The 15,148-nt window shown below is 46.3% G+C and overlaps 1 protein-coding gene across 2 annotated transcripts; it reads left to right on the forward strand.

The window, feature by feature from the left end:
* The first annotated feature begins 273 nt into the window (after positions 1-273).
* On the forward strand, positions 274-6,370 carry KLK8 (kallikrein related peptidase 8). 2 transcript variants are annotated; one of them, XM_059381197.1, is made up of 6 exons: positions 274-349; positions 777-854; positions 1,347-1,506; positions 1,663-1,922; positions 4,890-5,023; positions 6,199-6,370. In XM_059381197.1, the coding sequence occupies exons 2-6, from the start codon at positions 785-787 to the stop codon at positions 6,352-6,354; spliced, it is 780 nt and encodes a 259-aa protein (XP_059237180.1). In that variant the 5' UTR covers positions 274-349; positions 777-784; the 3' UTR covers positions 6,355-6,370. The 2 variants fall into 2 exon arrangements, with proteins under 2 accessions (XP_059237180.1, XP_059237179.1); XM_059381196.1 differs by lacking the exons at positions 1,347-1,506; positions 1,663-1,922.
* Positions 6,371-15,148: the final 8,778 nt, after the last annotated feature.

The raw sequence follows: 15,148 nt of genomic DNA on the forward strand, positions 1-15,148 counted from the left end.
CCCCTCTTCCCTTGGATCCAGCTGTCCGGGTCCCTGGCCCTTTCTGTTTCAGGCCCAGAAGTCACAGCACTGATGTCCTTCTTTCCCAAGCCTGAGGAGTTCCAGATCCTAGCCACCACTCCCCACCTCAGTGTTTCCTTTTCAGCCCCTCAGCCCCTCCTCACTCTTACACAGGGTTCCAGTGCCCTGATGCTCTGTCGGCTCCAGAGCGGGAGGAGGCGGAGCAGGAGGCGGGGATTCCCAGTTAAAAGCCTCCAGAACCTAGTACCAGGCAGACAGAGCTGAAGTATTGGGGCCTCTTCCTTTGGGTCTGAATCAGTCGGTGACCCCGCCCCCTGGATTCTGCAAGGTGAGATGCCAAAGTTCCTAGACACAGGCATCAGGCCCCGGGACCCCTGCTCCTCCAGGGCTCAGGACCCCCAATCTCAGACCCCTTCCTTCCTCAAGGTTTAGGAATCTAGCCCCTGGCCCCCTCCTCCCCAAGGCTTAGGAATCTTAACTCCAAGTTCCTTCTTCCTTCAGATCCAGGGGTCTGGGACTCTTTACTCTCCCATTCCTGGGAATATAGGAATCCATCCCCCACCACCTTTCCTCAGATTCAGAAACCTGGGGTCTGTCCCTTTTCCCTCAGACCTAAGAAGCTGTGTCCTCAGTCCCCTCCACCTGCAAGACGCAGAAGAACAGCTCCAGATGCTCTGCTCCCTTACTTCAAGTTTCTCCTAGGATTTAGGGCTCCTCCCTCCTCATTTCTCAGCCCTGACTTCTCCCTCTGCCAGATCCCACCATGGGACATCCCTCACCTGCTGCGGTCTGGACCTGGATGTTCCTGCTCTTGCTGTTGGAAGCCTGGGCAGGTGAGGGGGCCTGGCGGGAGCCTGTAGGAATGCCGTGGTAGGTGCTGGTGATGGCATGCGGGGAGATGTGAAACATGCTATCATATGTGGGAACTCCTTTGGGCTTTCCTGGGTGGATGGAGGCATGCACACATGGCAGTGGGCAGGAGTGTGTCAGGTTATGCTGCATATTGCAGGAGCACACCAAGCCGGCAGGGCTGCTTGCTGAGGGGTGCAGATATGCACAGTATTCAGGGCGTGCAGACGCATGTGGGAACATGTGGAAGCGTGCTCGGGTGTGTGACTCGGTGTGACTCATGGGCATCAATGAGTGGACATGTGCCTCTGTGTGTGACAGCCTGTGCAACCTGGGGGCCTCACAGTCCCGGTGTGGACATGTGAGGAGGCAGGTGGAGAACTTGCTCAATGTCCTTTGGAACCCACAGTGGGTTTTCCTGGCCTCTGCCCTGTCCCAGGGGGGTGACGATCCAAACCCTCTCCCTCCTGCTGCAGGACACTTGAGGGCACAGGAATCCAAGGTGCTGGGCGGCCAGGAGTGTAAGCCCCATTCGCAGCCTTGGCAGACAGCCTTGTTCCAGGGTATCCGGCTGCTATGCGGGGGTGTCCTCATCGATGACAACTGGGTCCTTACAGCAGCCCACTGTAAAAAACAGTGAGTGGATGCCTGGGGCAGAGGTGGGCTGGGACCTGGGGATAGGGGGAGAGAAAAGAGCTGGAGACTGCGCCTCTGAATGCAGAGGGCCAAGGGAGGAGGGGACTGGGGTCCCAGACTCCTGCCTGGGTCCCAAATTACTCTCCACCATTACAGGAAGTACACAGTACGCCTGGGGGATCACAGCCTGAAGAATAAGGACAGATCAGAGCAAGAAATGGCTGTGGCTCAGTCCATCCAACACCCCTGCTACAACGGCAGCAATGAGGACCACAGCCATGATCTCATGCTCATCCGACTACGTGGTCGGGCATCATTGGGGCCCACAGTGAAGCCCATCAGCCTGACGGATCACTGCCCTGAAGTTGGCCAGAAGTGCACCATCTCAGGCTGGGGCACTGTCACCAGCCCCCGAGGTAGTAGGAGGGAGCAGAGGAGCTGGCCGGCCCAGTGGACCTCAAGCCATTGGCAAAGCTTTGCCTCCAGAAGGAGATAGAGAAGGGACAGTGATTGTGTGGTTGAGATGCACAAGTGGCCTGTGTTGGAAACCTGGAAGGCCAGAATATTAACAGGAGTGGTGGGAGAAAGGAAGCAAAATAGCAGATCGTTAAACCAGGTTCCCCCCAAAATGGATGCGTGAATGAGTGGGTAAAGGATGCATGCCTCCTTGGGATGCCTGCATGGCTCCATTGGTTCAGTGTCTGACTCTTGATCTCAGTTCAGGTCGATCTCAACAGCCTGACTTCAGGCCTCAACTTGGGCTCCACACCCAGCTTAAAAAAGAAAAAAAAAAAAGAATGCATGCCTCCTTCATGGTGGAGACTACCATGTTCTTTTTCTTTCTTTCTTTCTTTTTTTTTAAGATTTTATTTATTTATTTGATAGAGAGAGAGAGATCACAAGTAGGCAGAGAGGCAGGCAGAGAGAGGGGGAAGCAGGGTCACTGCTGAGCAGAGAGCCCGATGTGGGGCTTGATCCCAGAACCCTGAGATCATGACCTGAGCCGAAGGCAGAGCCTTAACCCACTGAGCCACCCAGGCACCCCCTTTTTCTTTTTTCCTTTTTTTAAAGATTTTATTTATTTGAGAGACAACAAGAGAGAGAGTATGAGATCAGGGGGGAGAAGCAGAGGAAGAGAGAGAAGGAGACTCCTCACTGAGCAGGGATTCCCAACTCAGGGCTCAGTTCCAGAACCCTGGGATCATGGCCTGAGCTGAAAGAAGATGCTTAACCAATTGAGCCACCTAAGCATCCCATGGAGAGAACCATGTTATGAAATCTTTCCTTGCACAGGATTTTCTATAATCTTCTTAACAGACTTAGGATATGTGGGCTCCTCAGTGGCCCAAGAAAACAAGCTCCTAAGCATCTTCTCCCTTTTGAACCTATGATTCCTGGTGCCAGAGACTCTCTTCCTTCACAACCAAAAATTCAGTCCCTTCCCCTCCCAAGACCCAGAGTCTAGGTCTCCAGCCCCCTCCTCACTCTGGACCCAAAGTCTTGACCTCCGTTGAGGTCCTCCTTTTGGGGCTTCGGAGTCCAGAAGACCCTCACCCTCCTTCACAGCGAGAACTGAGGCTCAGCTCAGAGAGGCATGTGATTCACCAGGAAATCCAGGATTTTCCAAGCAAAGACAGGATTCAGATCCCTAGCTGTCAGAACGTACTTCTAAGGGGACAATGGAATGCTGTGGAAACCCAGCTGCTCATAAATCAGTCAGGTCAGTTCAAACCCTTTCCTCTGGGCAAGCCCCTTCCCATCTCTTGTCCCATTTGCCTCATCTGCAAAATGATAGATTTTTAAGGTTAGATCATAGATTTTATGTAATAGATAGATCATAGATTTTTAAGCTCCAAAAGGGCTCTTAAATCTATTTTCTTCGTTGTATGTTCCTAGTGCTCAGGATGGTTCCTGGTACATAGTAGGTGCTTTATAAATATTTTTTGAATGAATGCATGGATGAATGAATGATGGAGCAAATGAACATACCCCTCTTTTTTTTTTTTTTTTTTTTTTTTTTTTTTTTTTTAAAGATTTTATTTATTTATTTATTTGACAGAGAGAGAGAGATCACAAGTAGGCGGAGAGTCAGGCAGAGAGAGAGAGAGAGAAGCAGGCTCCCGCTGAGCAAAGAGCCCGATGCGGGGCTCGATCCCAGGACCCTGAGATCATGACCTGAGCCGAAGGCAGCGGCTTAATCCACTGAGCCACCCAGGCGCCCCATACCCCTCTTTCTTAAAAAAAAAAAAATTCTCAATTTATTTGAGAAAGAGAGCAGGGGGAGGGGCAGCAGGAGAGGGAGAAAGAGAATCTCAAGCAGGATCCCACTCAGCTCAGAGCCCAATGTGGGGTTCGATCCTATGACCCTGAGGCCATGACCTGAGCCAAAACCAACAGTCAGATGCTTAACCAACTGAGCCACCCAGGTGTCTCTGCATCCCTCTTTCAAAAAGCTATTGTGAGTTCAGTCTTCTCACAATCAATGAGATTGTGAGTATACAGCTTCTGGAACATAGATAGAAGTTTTCCCCCCTCAAGTCTATTGCTCAAAGTTTAATAAGAAAGATTAATTCCATTTTCTTTCTTTTTTTAATTGAAGTATAGTTGCCACAACATTCTATTAGTTTTGTGTGTAAATATAATCACTGGACATTTGTAGACACTGCAAACTAATCACCACAATAAGTCTAGTTCCCATCTGTCACCATACAAAGTTGTAACAATATTATTGATTATATTCCCTGTGGTGTATCTTACGTGATTAATTCCACGTTTAGTCATCAATTCAACATTTATTTGTGAGCATCTGGTATGCCCCAGCTGCTTTACAGTTTGAAGTCTCTATCTTATGGAGTTGCATGCTAGGTGGGAAAATAAACAATAAACAAACATGTATAAAATGAATTATTAGGTAGAGTTAAGTGCTATAATGAAATATCATGGAGAGTAAGAGGATAGGCAGTGATGGAGGGATGGTGTCTTCATTAGAGTGGTCATGGAAGGCTTCTATGATGAGGTGAATTTGGAAGAAGGCTTTAGCTGAAATTGGGGACCTGGTGGTCTGGGTTTGGGAAGATTGGAGAGACAAGGTCAGAACTGTCGTAAGGGGGCACCTCCATGTCTCCCAATCACCTGATACTTAATTTGAAAATGACAGGACAAGAAATAGAAGGTAGGGTCCAACAGCCTTTCTTTAGATGTTGGAAAGAAAACAGCAGGGTCCATGGCTTTGTTTAATGTGGTGAGAAGTGATGTGTCCTGTGAAATGTGTCAGAAAACTCTCCTGGGCAGCCATGGATATACAGAAGGGAGATTAGATCCAGACAGGGATTGAGGGGGAAATGGTTGCCCTCTCTGGGAACTTACAACCTCTACCCCCTCAGAGAATTTTCCTGACACCCTCAACTGCGCAGAAGTAGAAATCTTTCCCCAGAAGAAGTGTAAGGATGTCTACCCCGGGGAAGTCACAGATGCTATGATTTGTGCAGGCGACAGCAATGGGGCCGACTCATGCCAGGTGAGTGACTTCTGAAACCCCCTTCTTCCCTTGTCCCTCACCCCCACAGTAGAAGCTCAAGGTTTGGCAGCAGGGTGACCTCAAATAGTTAGTACCCAGAGAGGTTACTCCTATTTCTAGAGTGGGGAGCAAGTTCAGAGAAGGCCACACTCTCTCTGCAGGGTGTGCAGCACAGGATTCAGGAACGTTGAATTGTTGCTATCATTTTCCTGGGAACCCTTGCCTTCAGGATTGGGGGAAGAAAGGGGAGGAAATAAGGGGGTAAGATGAGTTATCCATGAGGGAAAGACTCTGAGGCTAGAGGGTATGCAAGCTCCCCTGCTTCCTTCCTCAGCCCTTTGTACAAATTCTACCACTGACTAGGTAGTCCGCCACTTTTCTTTAGGACCTGACTGGGTTCCCTAGCATGGCTGCCTTGATTGGTCCCTTGGGGAGCAATGTTCTCTTGCCAGCTGGCTAGGGAATGGGGCCATTGACTTTAATGGTCCCTCGAAGAGCTCCCCATACCCAAGATAACAAATCTTGGGATTTGCCATAGATATAACACTCTTGTTCATATTGACTGCAGTTTGGGTCCACAGGGCTCCCCCAGGTTTGCCCTCTGCCCCATGGAAGCCCCACCCCTTTGCTAATGATTGGTCTCTGAAGACAATGCTTTGGTGCTTTCTTCCCATTGACCAGGAATGAAGTCATTTCCATCAGTGTCCTTCCATGAAATCTAATCTTTCAGGATGGTTTCGGTTCCATAGAGACAATGATCTCTTCTCAAAAGACTCCTGCTTTTGTCCCTTGCGTGCGCATGCGTGCATCCACAAGAATTCTGCTCCTTCCTTCCTCCTATGTTTCCTAACTGGATGCAAAGATCTTTTCACCATTGACTAGCAATGGAGATATCAGCTCAGTTCCTTCCATGTAATCATCACTATCTTCTTTCTGGATTGGATCTTTGAGACACCATTCTGTTCCCTCCTTGGTCAGGATGTTCCCCATTGCCCTAGGACATCCGGTCCATGTCCCTGTACATGAAGCCCCACCCCTCTCTCTCACAACTAGGCCCAGGGCACAATGCTCTCATCCCTATTGGCTAGAGGGAACCAATCATGCTACAGAACTAGTACTAACTGCTGGGTTCAACAAGGCATCTTAGGTAAAAGTATTCTACTCTCCCCATCCAGGGAGATTCCGGGGGTCCGCTGGTGTGTGGTGGTGTTCTCCAGGGCATCACATCCTGGGGATCAGACCCCTGTGGGCGGCCCGAGAGACCTGGTGTCTACACCAACATTTGCCGCTACTTGGACTGGATCAAGAAGACTATAGGCAGAAGGGGTTGATTCTAGGACAAACTTTGGACCCTCTTCAATAAAACACAACCCACTCTGGCTCCTTGCCTGTCTGTGCTTTGGCCCTGCGGGGAGGAATGGGAGGACGGGGGTCTGCGCCTTGCTGGGAGGTCTATATAGACCAGAGCCCCTATGGCCACTCTGGCTATCACCACTGCCTGCAGTGATCCCCTTTTTCTAGAAGGGCTTGGAGGAATGGGAGGTTAATTTCAGGGGAGAAGACACAAAAGGATTTCCAAGTGTCCAAATGGGCTGGCCTGCAAAAGACAGATTTGAAAGAACTTCTGTTTCATTTTTCTGAGCAGCCGAAGTGCATCTGAGTCTTGAGGGGGAGTTCCCCTCCCCCGTTATGAAATATGCAGAGTGTAGGGGGGCAGGAAATACATGAGCAGCCTAAATATACACCCGTGGAACCACCACCCAGATGAAGAAATGGAACATTGGCTGCCCGCAAAACTCTTAGCGACAGAAATCTTTCTCACAGCTCAGAGCTTTTCTGGTCTAGTGGAAGGAAATGAGTCACTGTCCAAACTGAAGTGTGGAGAAAAAAAGGTTTGGGGGCATTTTCAACAGAACAGAGGCTTGAAGTCTGGGGGAAGATGCGTTTGGAGGGGGCAGTTATTGTAAGGATATTAATGAATCACAACAGGATGGATCCTGGCTCCCCTCTATCTGTCTCTTTTCTTTCCACCTATGTTTCAATCCTTTCTTGCTACCAAACTTCTAACTCATTTATTTGACCCTTTGACGCCCTTCTCTCCTCCATGCTTCTGCATTTTCGAGGTGTTGGCTCCCTCTTGCACTATTCCAGTCTCTCTCCTTACTTCGCCACCTCCTAACTTCACCTTCAACTACCACCAACTACGTCACTGTCCCAGGATTTCCCAGATTATATTGTCATGCAAGAGAACCCAATTGGTCCAGGTCAATGCTTCTCCTTCAGCCTACCACACAATAGGTTATTGAATGGCCAGTGGTTTGACTGCATTCTGGTCAGGTGACCAGTCCCATCCAATCAGTAGGTAGTTAGAGTCACCTGACAGGAGACCTCTCTCAGTCCTGGGCTGTGGGCGGTGGCAGTTCTCCACCAGCTGTGTGGGTATGCAAGAGGCGTCTCATGCGTCAGTCTCTGTCCTCAGTGAAAGTCCCTGAATACTAGAAATCCTAAGGAAGTCTTTCATGTCTGATAGTAAACTCCTGGAACTTTGGAAGCATTTCTGGAGATATACTCAAGGGTCATCTCACTCTAAAGAATTGTTCTAGAATTTTTACTACAAACAATTTCAACATAGGTTAAATAGTATGGGAACCCTCCTATACCACCATCCAACTCAATCAAAACCAATCCTTTCACCTATACTACACACTTCCCTAATGTCAGAATATTTTGAAAAAGATGTTGACCATTCTATTGTTCCTAAATATTTTGTTTTATGTGTCTAAAACAGGGTATGTCAAATTAAAGCCAAGGGGCCAACTCCCAAGAGCTAAAAATAGATTTTACTACTTGATTTGATGATAGGGAGCATAAATCTTGAACTCTAATTAAGCAAGATGTTATCCCTCAAAAATAATTCCATTCTGTCATTAATAGACCTGTAGGACAAAAATTGGTAACAAACAATTATTACTGTATTTTAGGTTTCATCAATTAAAATTGGAAATTTATTTTCCAGTTTTTCTCTGTGTTGTAAGTACATAATATCCTCAATTTTATCTCATGGGCTGCAAAGCCTAAAGTATATGCTACTTGGCTCTTTATTTCCTGATTTTTAAATTTTTTTCAATTATTTTATTTTTAAGTAATCTTTACATCCAACATGGGGCTTGAACCCACAACTCTGAGATCAAGAGTTCCTTGCTCCACCTATTGAGCCAACCAGGCACCCGTTAATTATTTGATTTTCTTTTTCTTTTTTTCTTTTTTAAAATTTCTTTTCAGTGTTCCAGAATTCATTGTTTATGCACCACACCCAGTGCTCCATGCAATATGTGCCCTCCTATTTGGCTCTTCTTTGAGAAAATTTTGCCAACTCCAGTTCTAAAATATAGGTTATTTTAAGACATAAACACCTTACATTATCAACACCTTACAGAGTTAGCAATAATTCCTTAATATCATTCAATATCCAGGTGATATTTAAATGTCCCCAATTGGGAAAAAAAAAAAAAACAGAGAACACTTGAAGATTGAGTTATAGTATTAAGGATGGATGTGGCTGAGGTCAAGGTGGGGGAAGAGACTGGTCCAAAGTCAACCAGAAATTCAGGGATAGGATTGTTGTCTGTGGAATCTGGGAGGAAATCACAACACCAGGCATGGACAAAAGCTGGAAGAATCTACTTAGGGAACTTTTGGATAGCAATGTCAGAGCCCCAGTTAGAGCTGGCTTATATGCAAGAGGGGATGGCTGGCTTAGGTGCCTAGGAAGGTTATGGGGATGGTTCCTGATGTCAGGATATGACACAGGTACCAGAGTCTCAAGTACTTGAAATGGTGACTTAAGCCAATCAGCTCTCACACATGCTCTTGCTCTCTCTCTGCTGACACTTTCTGTCACTCTGCCTACTTCTCTCTGCCTCTGTTTTTCTTTTTGATGTGTGTGAGTTGTTTCTCATTTTGCTTGTTTCTTTCCCTCTTCTATGGATCTCATTCTAGCCTCTGTAAACAGACTTTTTCAGATGGAAGGAACATAGCAGCTACTGACACACCCAATTAAACAAACACAGCAGAAACAAAGATCTCCATTCTCCTGGCATCTTGATATTACTCCCAGAGAAGAACTGTGATTGGTTCAGTGTGAACTGAGCCCCGCCCCCTGCTTGGTTCAATCTTTGTTGTCAAGGAGGAAGCAATGCTTTTGTTGGCTTGGCCTGGGTCAGTCCCAATGGTTGGGTGTCCAGGTGGGAGGGACTGGAGAAGTATGATTGACATTTTCACCAGAACTACGCAAAATGAAAGAGCAGCTTCCCAGAAGTGGAGAGCTGTTCTTGAAAGAAGAGGGAAGGGAATCCAGGAAGTTAGAAACAATGGGCCTTCAGAACCCAAGGGGCAGAGTCAGGAGGTTCCAGGGTCAGAGTGTCCAGGATCCCTCAGGGCAAGGCACAGCTGGCAGGATAAGCAGATGCCAGGTCTCAGGTGTGATCATGAGGTGGAGGATGAGTCATCAGGCAATGGTTCAGGACACAGGTTTGAGGGCGAGGGAGTTATGAGGCTGGGTATCTGTGTGGGACTTCAGAACAGGTGCTGGTGCTAAACTCAAAGGGCACAGGACGGCTGGTGTTTGGCAGTCTCACCAATAAGGGGGTATGCATCATTAATAGGCCCAGAGGGTTCCAAATCCATTCTGAGCCATATGAGACTTCAAGGATGTGTGGCAGTGTCCCTGGGAAATTTTCTTCTCAGGGTGTGAATCTGTAAAACCATGATAACAAGGGCAATCCTCAGCATTTGAATTCTGCCTCTTCTGATTCCTTAGCTATATGACTTTGCTCAAGTGATTGCACCTCTTTTAAAACTCCATTTTCTTATCTATATAATGGGGAAGACAGTCCTTACTTGGACCCATATGAGGAAAAGAGATGAGTTCTGAGAAGCGCCTTACACATCACACAGCAGCCATACAAGAAATGGAAGCTGCTTCATTCTGGATGATGGGGTAAGGGGAACTAATATTAATTCAGGGTATGCTATGTGTACATTCACTTTATTTTCATAATTTTATTTTATCTCCCATTTACCTTCAGGAGTAAATTTTTCTCTCCCCTACTTTATTTTTTTAAAGATTTTATTTATTAGAGGGAGAGAGAGAAAGAGAGCACGCACACAAGTTGGGGGAAGTGGCAGAGGGCGAGGAAGAAGCAGATTCCCCCCCAAGCAGGAATATCAATGTGGTGTCTGCTCCCAGAACCTCAAGATCATGACCTGAGCCAAAGGCAGACACCCAACCAACTGAGCCACCAAGATGCCTCATTACTCACTTTAAAGAGGGGCAAAATGAAGCTCAGAAAAATGAAGTCACTTAACCTGAAATCACAGGGTGAGCAATTAGGATTCACACTTGGGTTGGTCTGACTTGTGAGACCAAGTTCTTTTGCTCACACCCCATGGCTGATTGGTGCAGAGATCAAGGAAAGACCGAGTCTAAGGTTGCCAAATCTGTGGATGACAGTGGTTTGCAAACTAGTATTTATTTAAGTACCTCCTATGTTCCCTGGTCTGGGCTGGGTGTTAAAGAAAACACCAATGAACACCAGACTCGTTCCTTCTGCTCATAAAGAAGTGTTTAGCAACAAAATCAGATTAAATAATTAAGAACACAGAGAGATAGATATGCAGAACACAGCAGAGGAGAAGTTCTGGGTTTGTTAGAATGAACAACAAGGCTCCCGAGGAGTGTAGCTCCCTTCCTCTTTCTGATAGAAGGCTGATGAGGCAGGGGGCTGAAGAGGGAGTCCAGGGATAGAGATTCAGGCAGAAGATAACAAACTGGAAGTCTTGATAAAATTCCTCTCTTTAGGAAGCTGAGAGGGAAAGATACAGATTACTGACTCCCGTGGGGCTATGAAGTCAGGTAAACTGGGGTCTACCTCTACTTCATTTGGGAGCCCAAGTCAGGAAGATTGACACCCCTCAAGGCCAGGGACTTCCTGTGGAATTGGTGCAGTCAGGAGCCTGAGTTCTGGGGTCTCATTTTGGATTTAATGAGAGTAAATTTTGGAAACTTAGCTTGGATTTAGTCAGTATGCGGTCAATGTTAGTATGGTGTCATTTGGTAGAATTTATTTTAGAGTTTGTGTGAAGTGAAGGGTCAAGGTGGGGTGTGGAGTTGGGAAAATGAAGATGGGATGGGGAAAGAGTAGGACCTAGAAGTGAATATGAAATTTCAGGTAGAAATTGTGTTGGAGATGAGATAGAGCTGGAACTGGAGTCAGAATGTTAGGATTGGGGTGAGTTGTTGAGAACTCATAGGGAGGATGTCAGTGTGGGCTTCCTGGAATATTATTATAGTTTGTGATGGACATATGGTTTGAGTTGTGCATAGGTCAAGTTTGGGACTGAGGCTATGGTGACATTCACTTTTGGGTCAAGAATGAGTTTGATTTATATTTAGGGATTCAGAGTTTGGGTCAAGGTTTAATGTTGGTTGAGGTGTGAGTTATAGCTCGTGCTGACATTTGGAGTCAAAGACTTAGTCAAGAAATAGGTTCCAAGCTGAGGTATAAATTAGACTTGGGCAAGGATAAAGCAGAGTTAAGAGTTAGGTTTGGGTATGAATTGAGGTTTCAGGTTAAGACTTGGACTTGTGTCAAGACTGGTGTTGAGAACTGTGTCACAGTAAGGACTAGAGTTAGAATTATGCTTGAAGCCAGAGACTGAGGTCTTTCTCACCCCTCACAAGCACTTGATCGTATCTGAACAGGTCTTCTCAATGAATGGCACCACCATGGCACCACCATCCTCAACAGACCTTGAAGTCTTTTAACATCTGACTCCCTTACCACATCCTACATTTAATCCATCCCAAGGCCTGTTGATTCTCTTTCCTAAGCACATACTGAATCCATCCACTTACTGCTATCTCCACATCCTAAATGGCCTTATCTAAGTGACCTAGCAATGGTCTCCTTATGGGTCCAAAACCCCTTAAAATCTACCCTTCATATAGCATGTAGTGTGACATTTTGCAGATACAAATCTTGTTATGTCACTCTTCTGACTAGAGTCCAAGTGGTTCACCATCATCCACAGGATAAAGTCAAACTCACATAGATCTTCATTGTCTGGTTCTAGTCAACCCTCAGTCTCTGAGCTCTATCCATAAGCCCATTTCAGGACTTTTGTACATGCTATTTCTTCTAAAAGATATACTCTCCAGTCTCCTCCCATTTTATTCTAGTTAATATTTACTGCTCTTTCAACTCTTATCCTGTTGTCAACTCCTGGGTCCAACTCTCCGGGAAGTGCTTTCATAATACCCTGTGCCTATCCTTACAGCACACATTATATTGTAATTTTACATTTGCTTATGAATTATTTACCTATCTTTTGCCCTGCCCTGTTAGCGCCCTGAGAGAAGGGATTCTGTCCAGGTTTGTGTACCATTGTATCCTCAGCATCTAGCCCAGCCTGGAATATAGCTGGTGCTCAATATGTATTTCTTAAGTATATAAAGGATTGGATCTGAAAGACGGTGTGGGAGGGAGTCTGGGGAGAGTAGTTCTCTAGTTGGATTGGAGTGGTTTGTTGATTACTGTGGTTTCAAGATACAGATTCAAGTTAGAATTGGTTTGGATTCATGGTTTAGGATCAGATTTGAATTTAACTATTGAGGTCTTAGTAAGGAAGATTTTGGCTCTAGGAACCAAATACTCTGAATCAGATAGGAAACCCAAAAAAGTCTTGAGATGAATAGGCATCTATAGTTGGTTAATTCGCTAGCTCAGAGACCTCACCAAAGACCCCAATTACCTCCATGTCTCTGGCCACCTTCACTGTTTTGGCTTCGTCTGCCAGCCACTTTGCTCCATGGTTCCTGGAGGGTTGCCACAGCTCCATAATTTACATCGGGGACATCATCGGACAGAAGAAAAAAGAATTCTTCAGGTGTCTCCCCAGTGATCTTCCTCTCACTCCTTATTGTCCCTCATGTCCATTTCTAAACCAATCACTGGCAAGAAGAATATGGGTTTCCTGTTTGGGGCAATAAAATTTATCATCAAGATAAGGACAAAAGATCATCCAAGCAAAACCAGGGTGTTCATAGAAAGGCAGAAGGAGTGAATGCCTGGGCAAGCAACAATAATGCCTAGTATGGGTCAGATTATGGAACAAAGGTAGAACTGGGTTTGGGTCAGCCTTGAGATAAGATTTGGGCTGATAGCTGAGGAACCTATTACATTTTGGAGATCTGATTTAGAAGTGGGGGTCAATTCCACTTTTAGGAATTTGCCTCCAAATAATAATCAGACAATGTCCCATCTTACTAAAAGCTGAAGGCCTACATTGATCTTCAAGACTCTTTGTTCTTGGAGTCCTGTTATGTCTCTGATCTCATGGCCCGCCTTTGTTTCCCTTGCTCATTCATCTCCACTCAAATTTCCTCCCTGTTAGAACATTCTAGTCACACCCCTTGCCTAATTTACCTGCCGTTTGCTTTGCCTGGAACTCACGACCCAGATAATTACATGGATCCATTTGCCACCTCCTTCAAGATTTTGCTCAAATGTTACCTTCATGTGGAATCCTTCCAGTCATCATTCCAAATATTATAACCTCAGGGATCTCTGAGAGTCGAAGGACCCAATAACTCCCTATCTCTATTCCCGCTTTTATTTTTCTCCATAGCACTTCCCACCACCTAACAAACAATATATTTTATGTACTTATTTTTGTATTTCATGGCCTCCACCCAGTAGGAGAGCCTCTGTGAAGGAATTTTTGTCTGCTTTATTGACTGCTTGCTGTGTCCCCAGGAGTAGAACAGTTTCTGGCAGAGTAAATGCTCAGTGAATACTTGAAAAAAGCAGAGGAGGGCGCCTGGGTGGCTCAGTGGGTTAAGCCGCTGCCTTCGGCTCAGGTCATGATCTCAGAGTCCTGGGATCGAGTCCCACATCGGGCTCTCTGCTCAGCAGGGAGCCTGCTTCCTTCTCTCTCTCTCTGCCTGCCTCTCAGTGTACTTGTGGTTTCTCTCTGTCAGATAAATAAATAAAATCTTTAAAAAAAAAAAAAAAAAAAAAAAGAAAAAAGCAGAGGAACAAAGAGGAATGTACAAAGACGTTCATTCCAGCTTTATTACAATGAAAACTATCCAAAATACACCAGTTTGAAACACAGTACACAAAGCATGGTTCAACCATAGAATGGAATACTATGTAATCCTTGGGAAGGAAGGGGAAATTTTCTAAAGATACTAGGAGGAAAATTTGTCAAAGGTATTTTACAGAGAAAAAAAGTTCTGTTACATAATGCTTAAGTAGAGAGTTCTTTGTTATAAACATAACATGGTAAAAATCTGTGTATAATATGAGAATGCAGACTAAATTGATAATAGTGAGCGTTTGGTACAGTGGGATTAGGGAAAGCGCTCTCTTTTTAATTCATATCCCTATATTAGGTCTGGGAGTGGGTTCAGGCCCAAAGACACTGTGGGGATCCAGCCTGGACAAATTCCCACAAGCCGGTCTGAATTAGGGTATAGGGTGTAGGCCACCCCTGAGAGGGAATGAGGACAAGAAAATGGCCCCAGACGAGGCCATTCCCTGAGCTCTGCAGTTCCTTGACTCTTGCTCCCACGGCCCCCCTAGGAGCCAACACCTGGTTTCATCTGCAGCAGCCACCAGACTTAGGGCCAGAATGGGCGGAGCGAACTAGCTGGGTACCGCCCGACCCCGGCCTAGAGAGGAAGGGTGGAGCAAGAATTGAGTGCGGCCAATTGCTTTCGCTGCCTCAGGGCTTCGAGATAACTGCGAGTGCAGGTTGGGGGCGTCTCAGAGCCGGCTCCTCCCGCACCCGAGGGCGCTGGGGGCGGGCGTGGGGGCGGGGGTTGTATAAGAGGGCCGCCCTCCACAGGGCTGGACACGCTTGGCTCCCAATTGAGAGTGGAGCCGAGATCACATCAGACCCTCCGGAGGTGAGAAGGGGCCTTATTCGGTGGGGGATGAAGCTTGCTCCTGCTTCTGAAAGGAGAGAGAGGCGTTGGAATCCTGGTTGTGAGAGATGAGGGACTGGAGGTCAGGAATTTGAGGTCTGTTAGGGAGAAAGGAACTGAGAATCTAGACTTGT

Source organism: Mustela nigripes, chromosome 17 (assembly GCF_022355385.1).
Source record: "Mustela nigripes isolate SB6536 chromosome 17, MUSNIG.SB6536, whole genome shotgun sequence".
In the NCBI taxonomy this organism is placed as follows: domain Eukaryota; kingdom Metazoa; phylum Chordata; class Mammalia; order Carnivora; family Mustelidae; genus Mustela; species Mustela nigripes.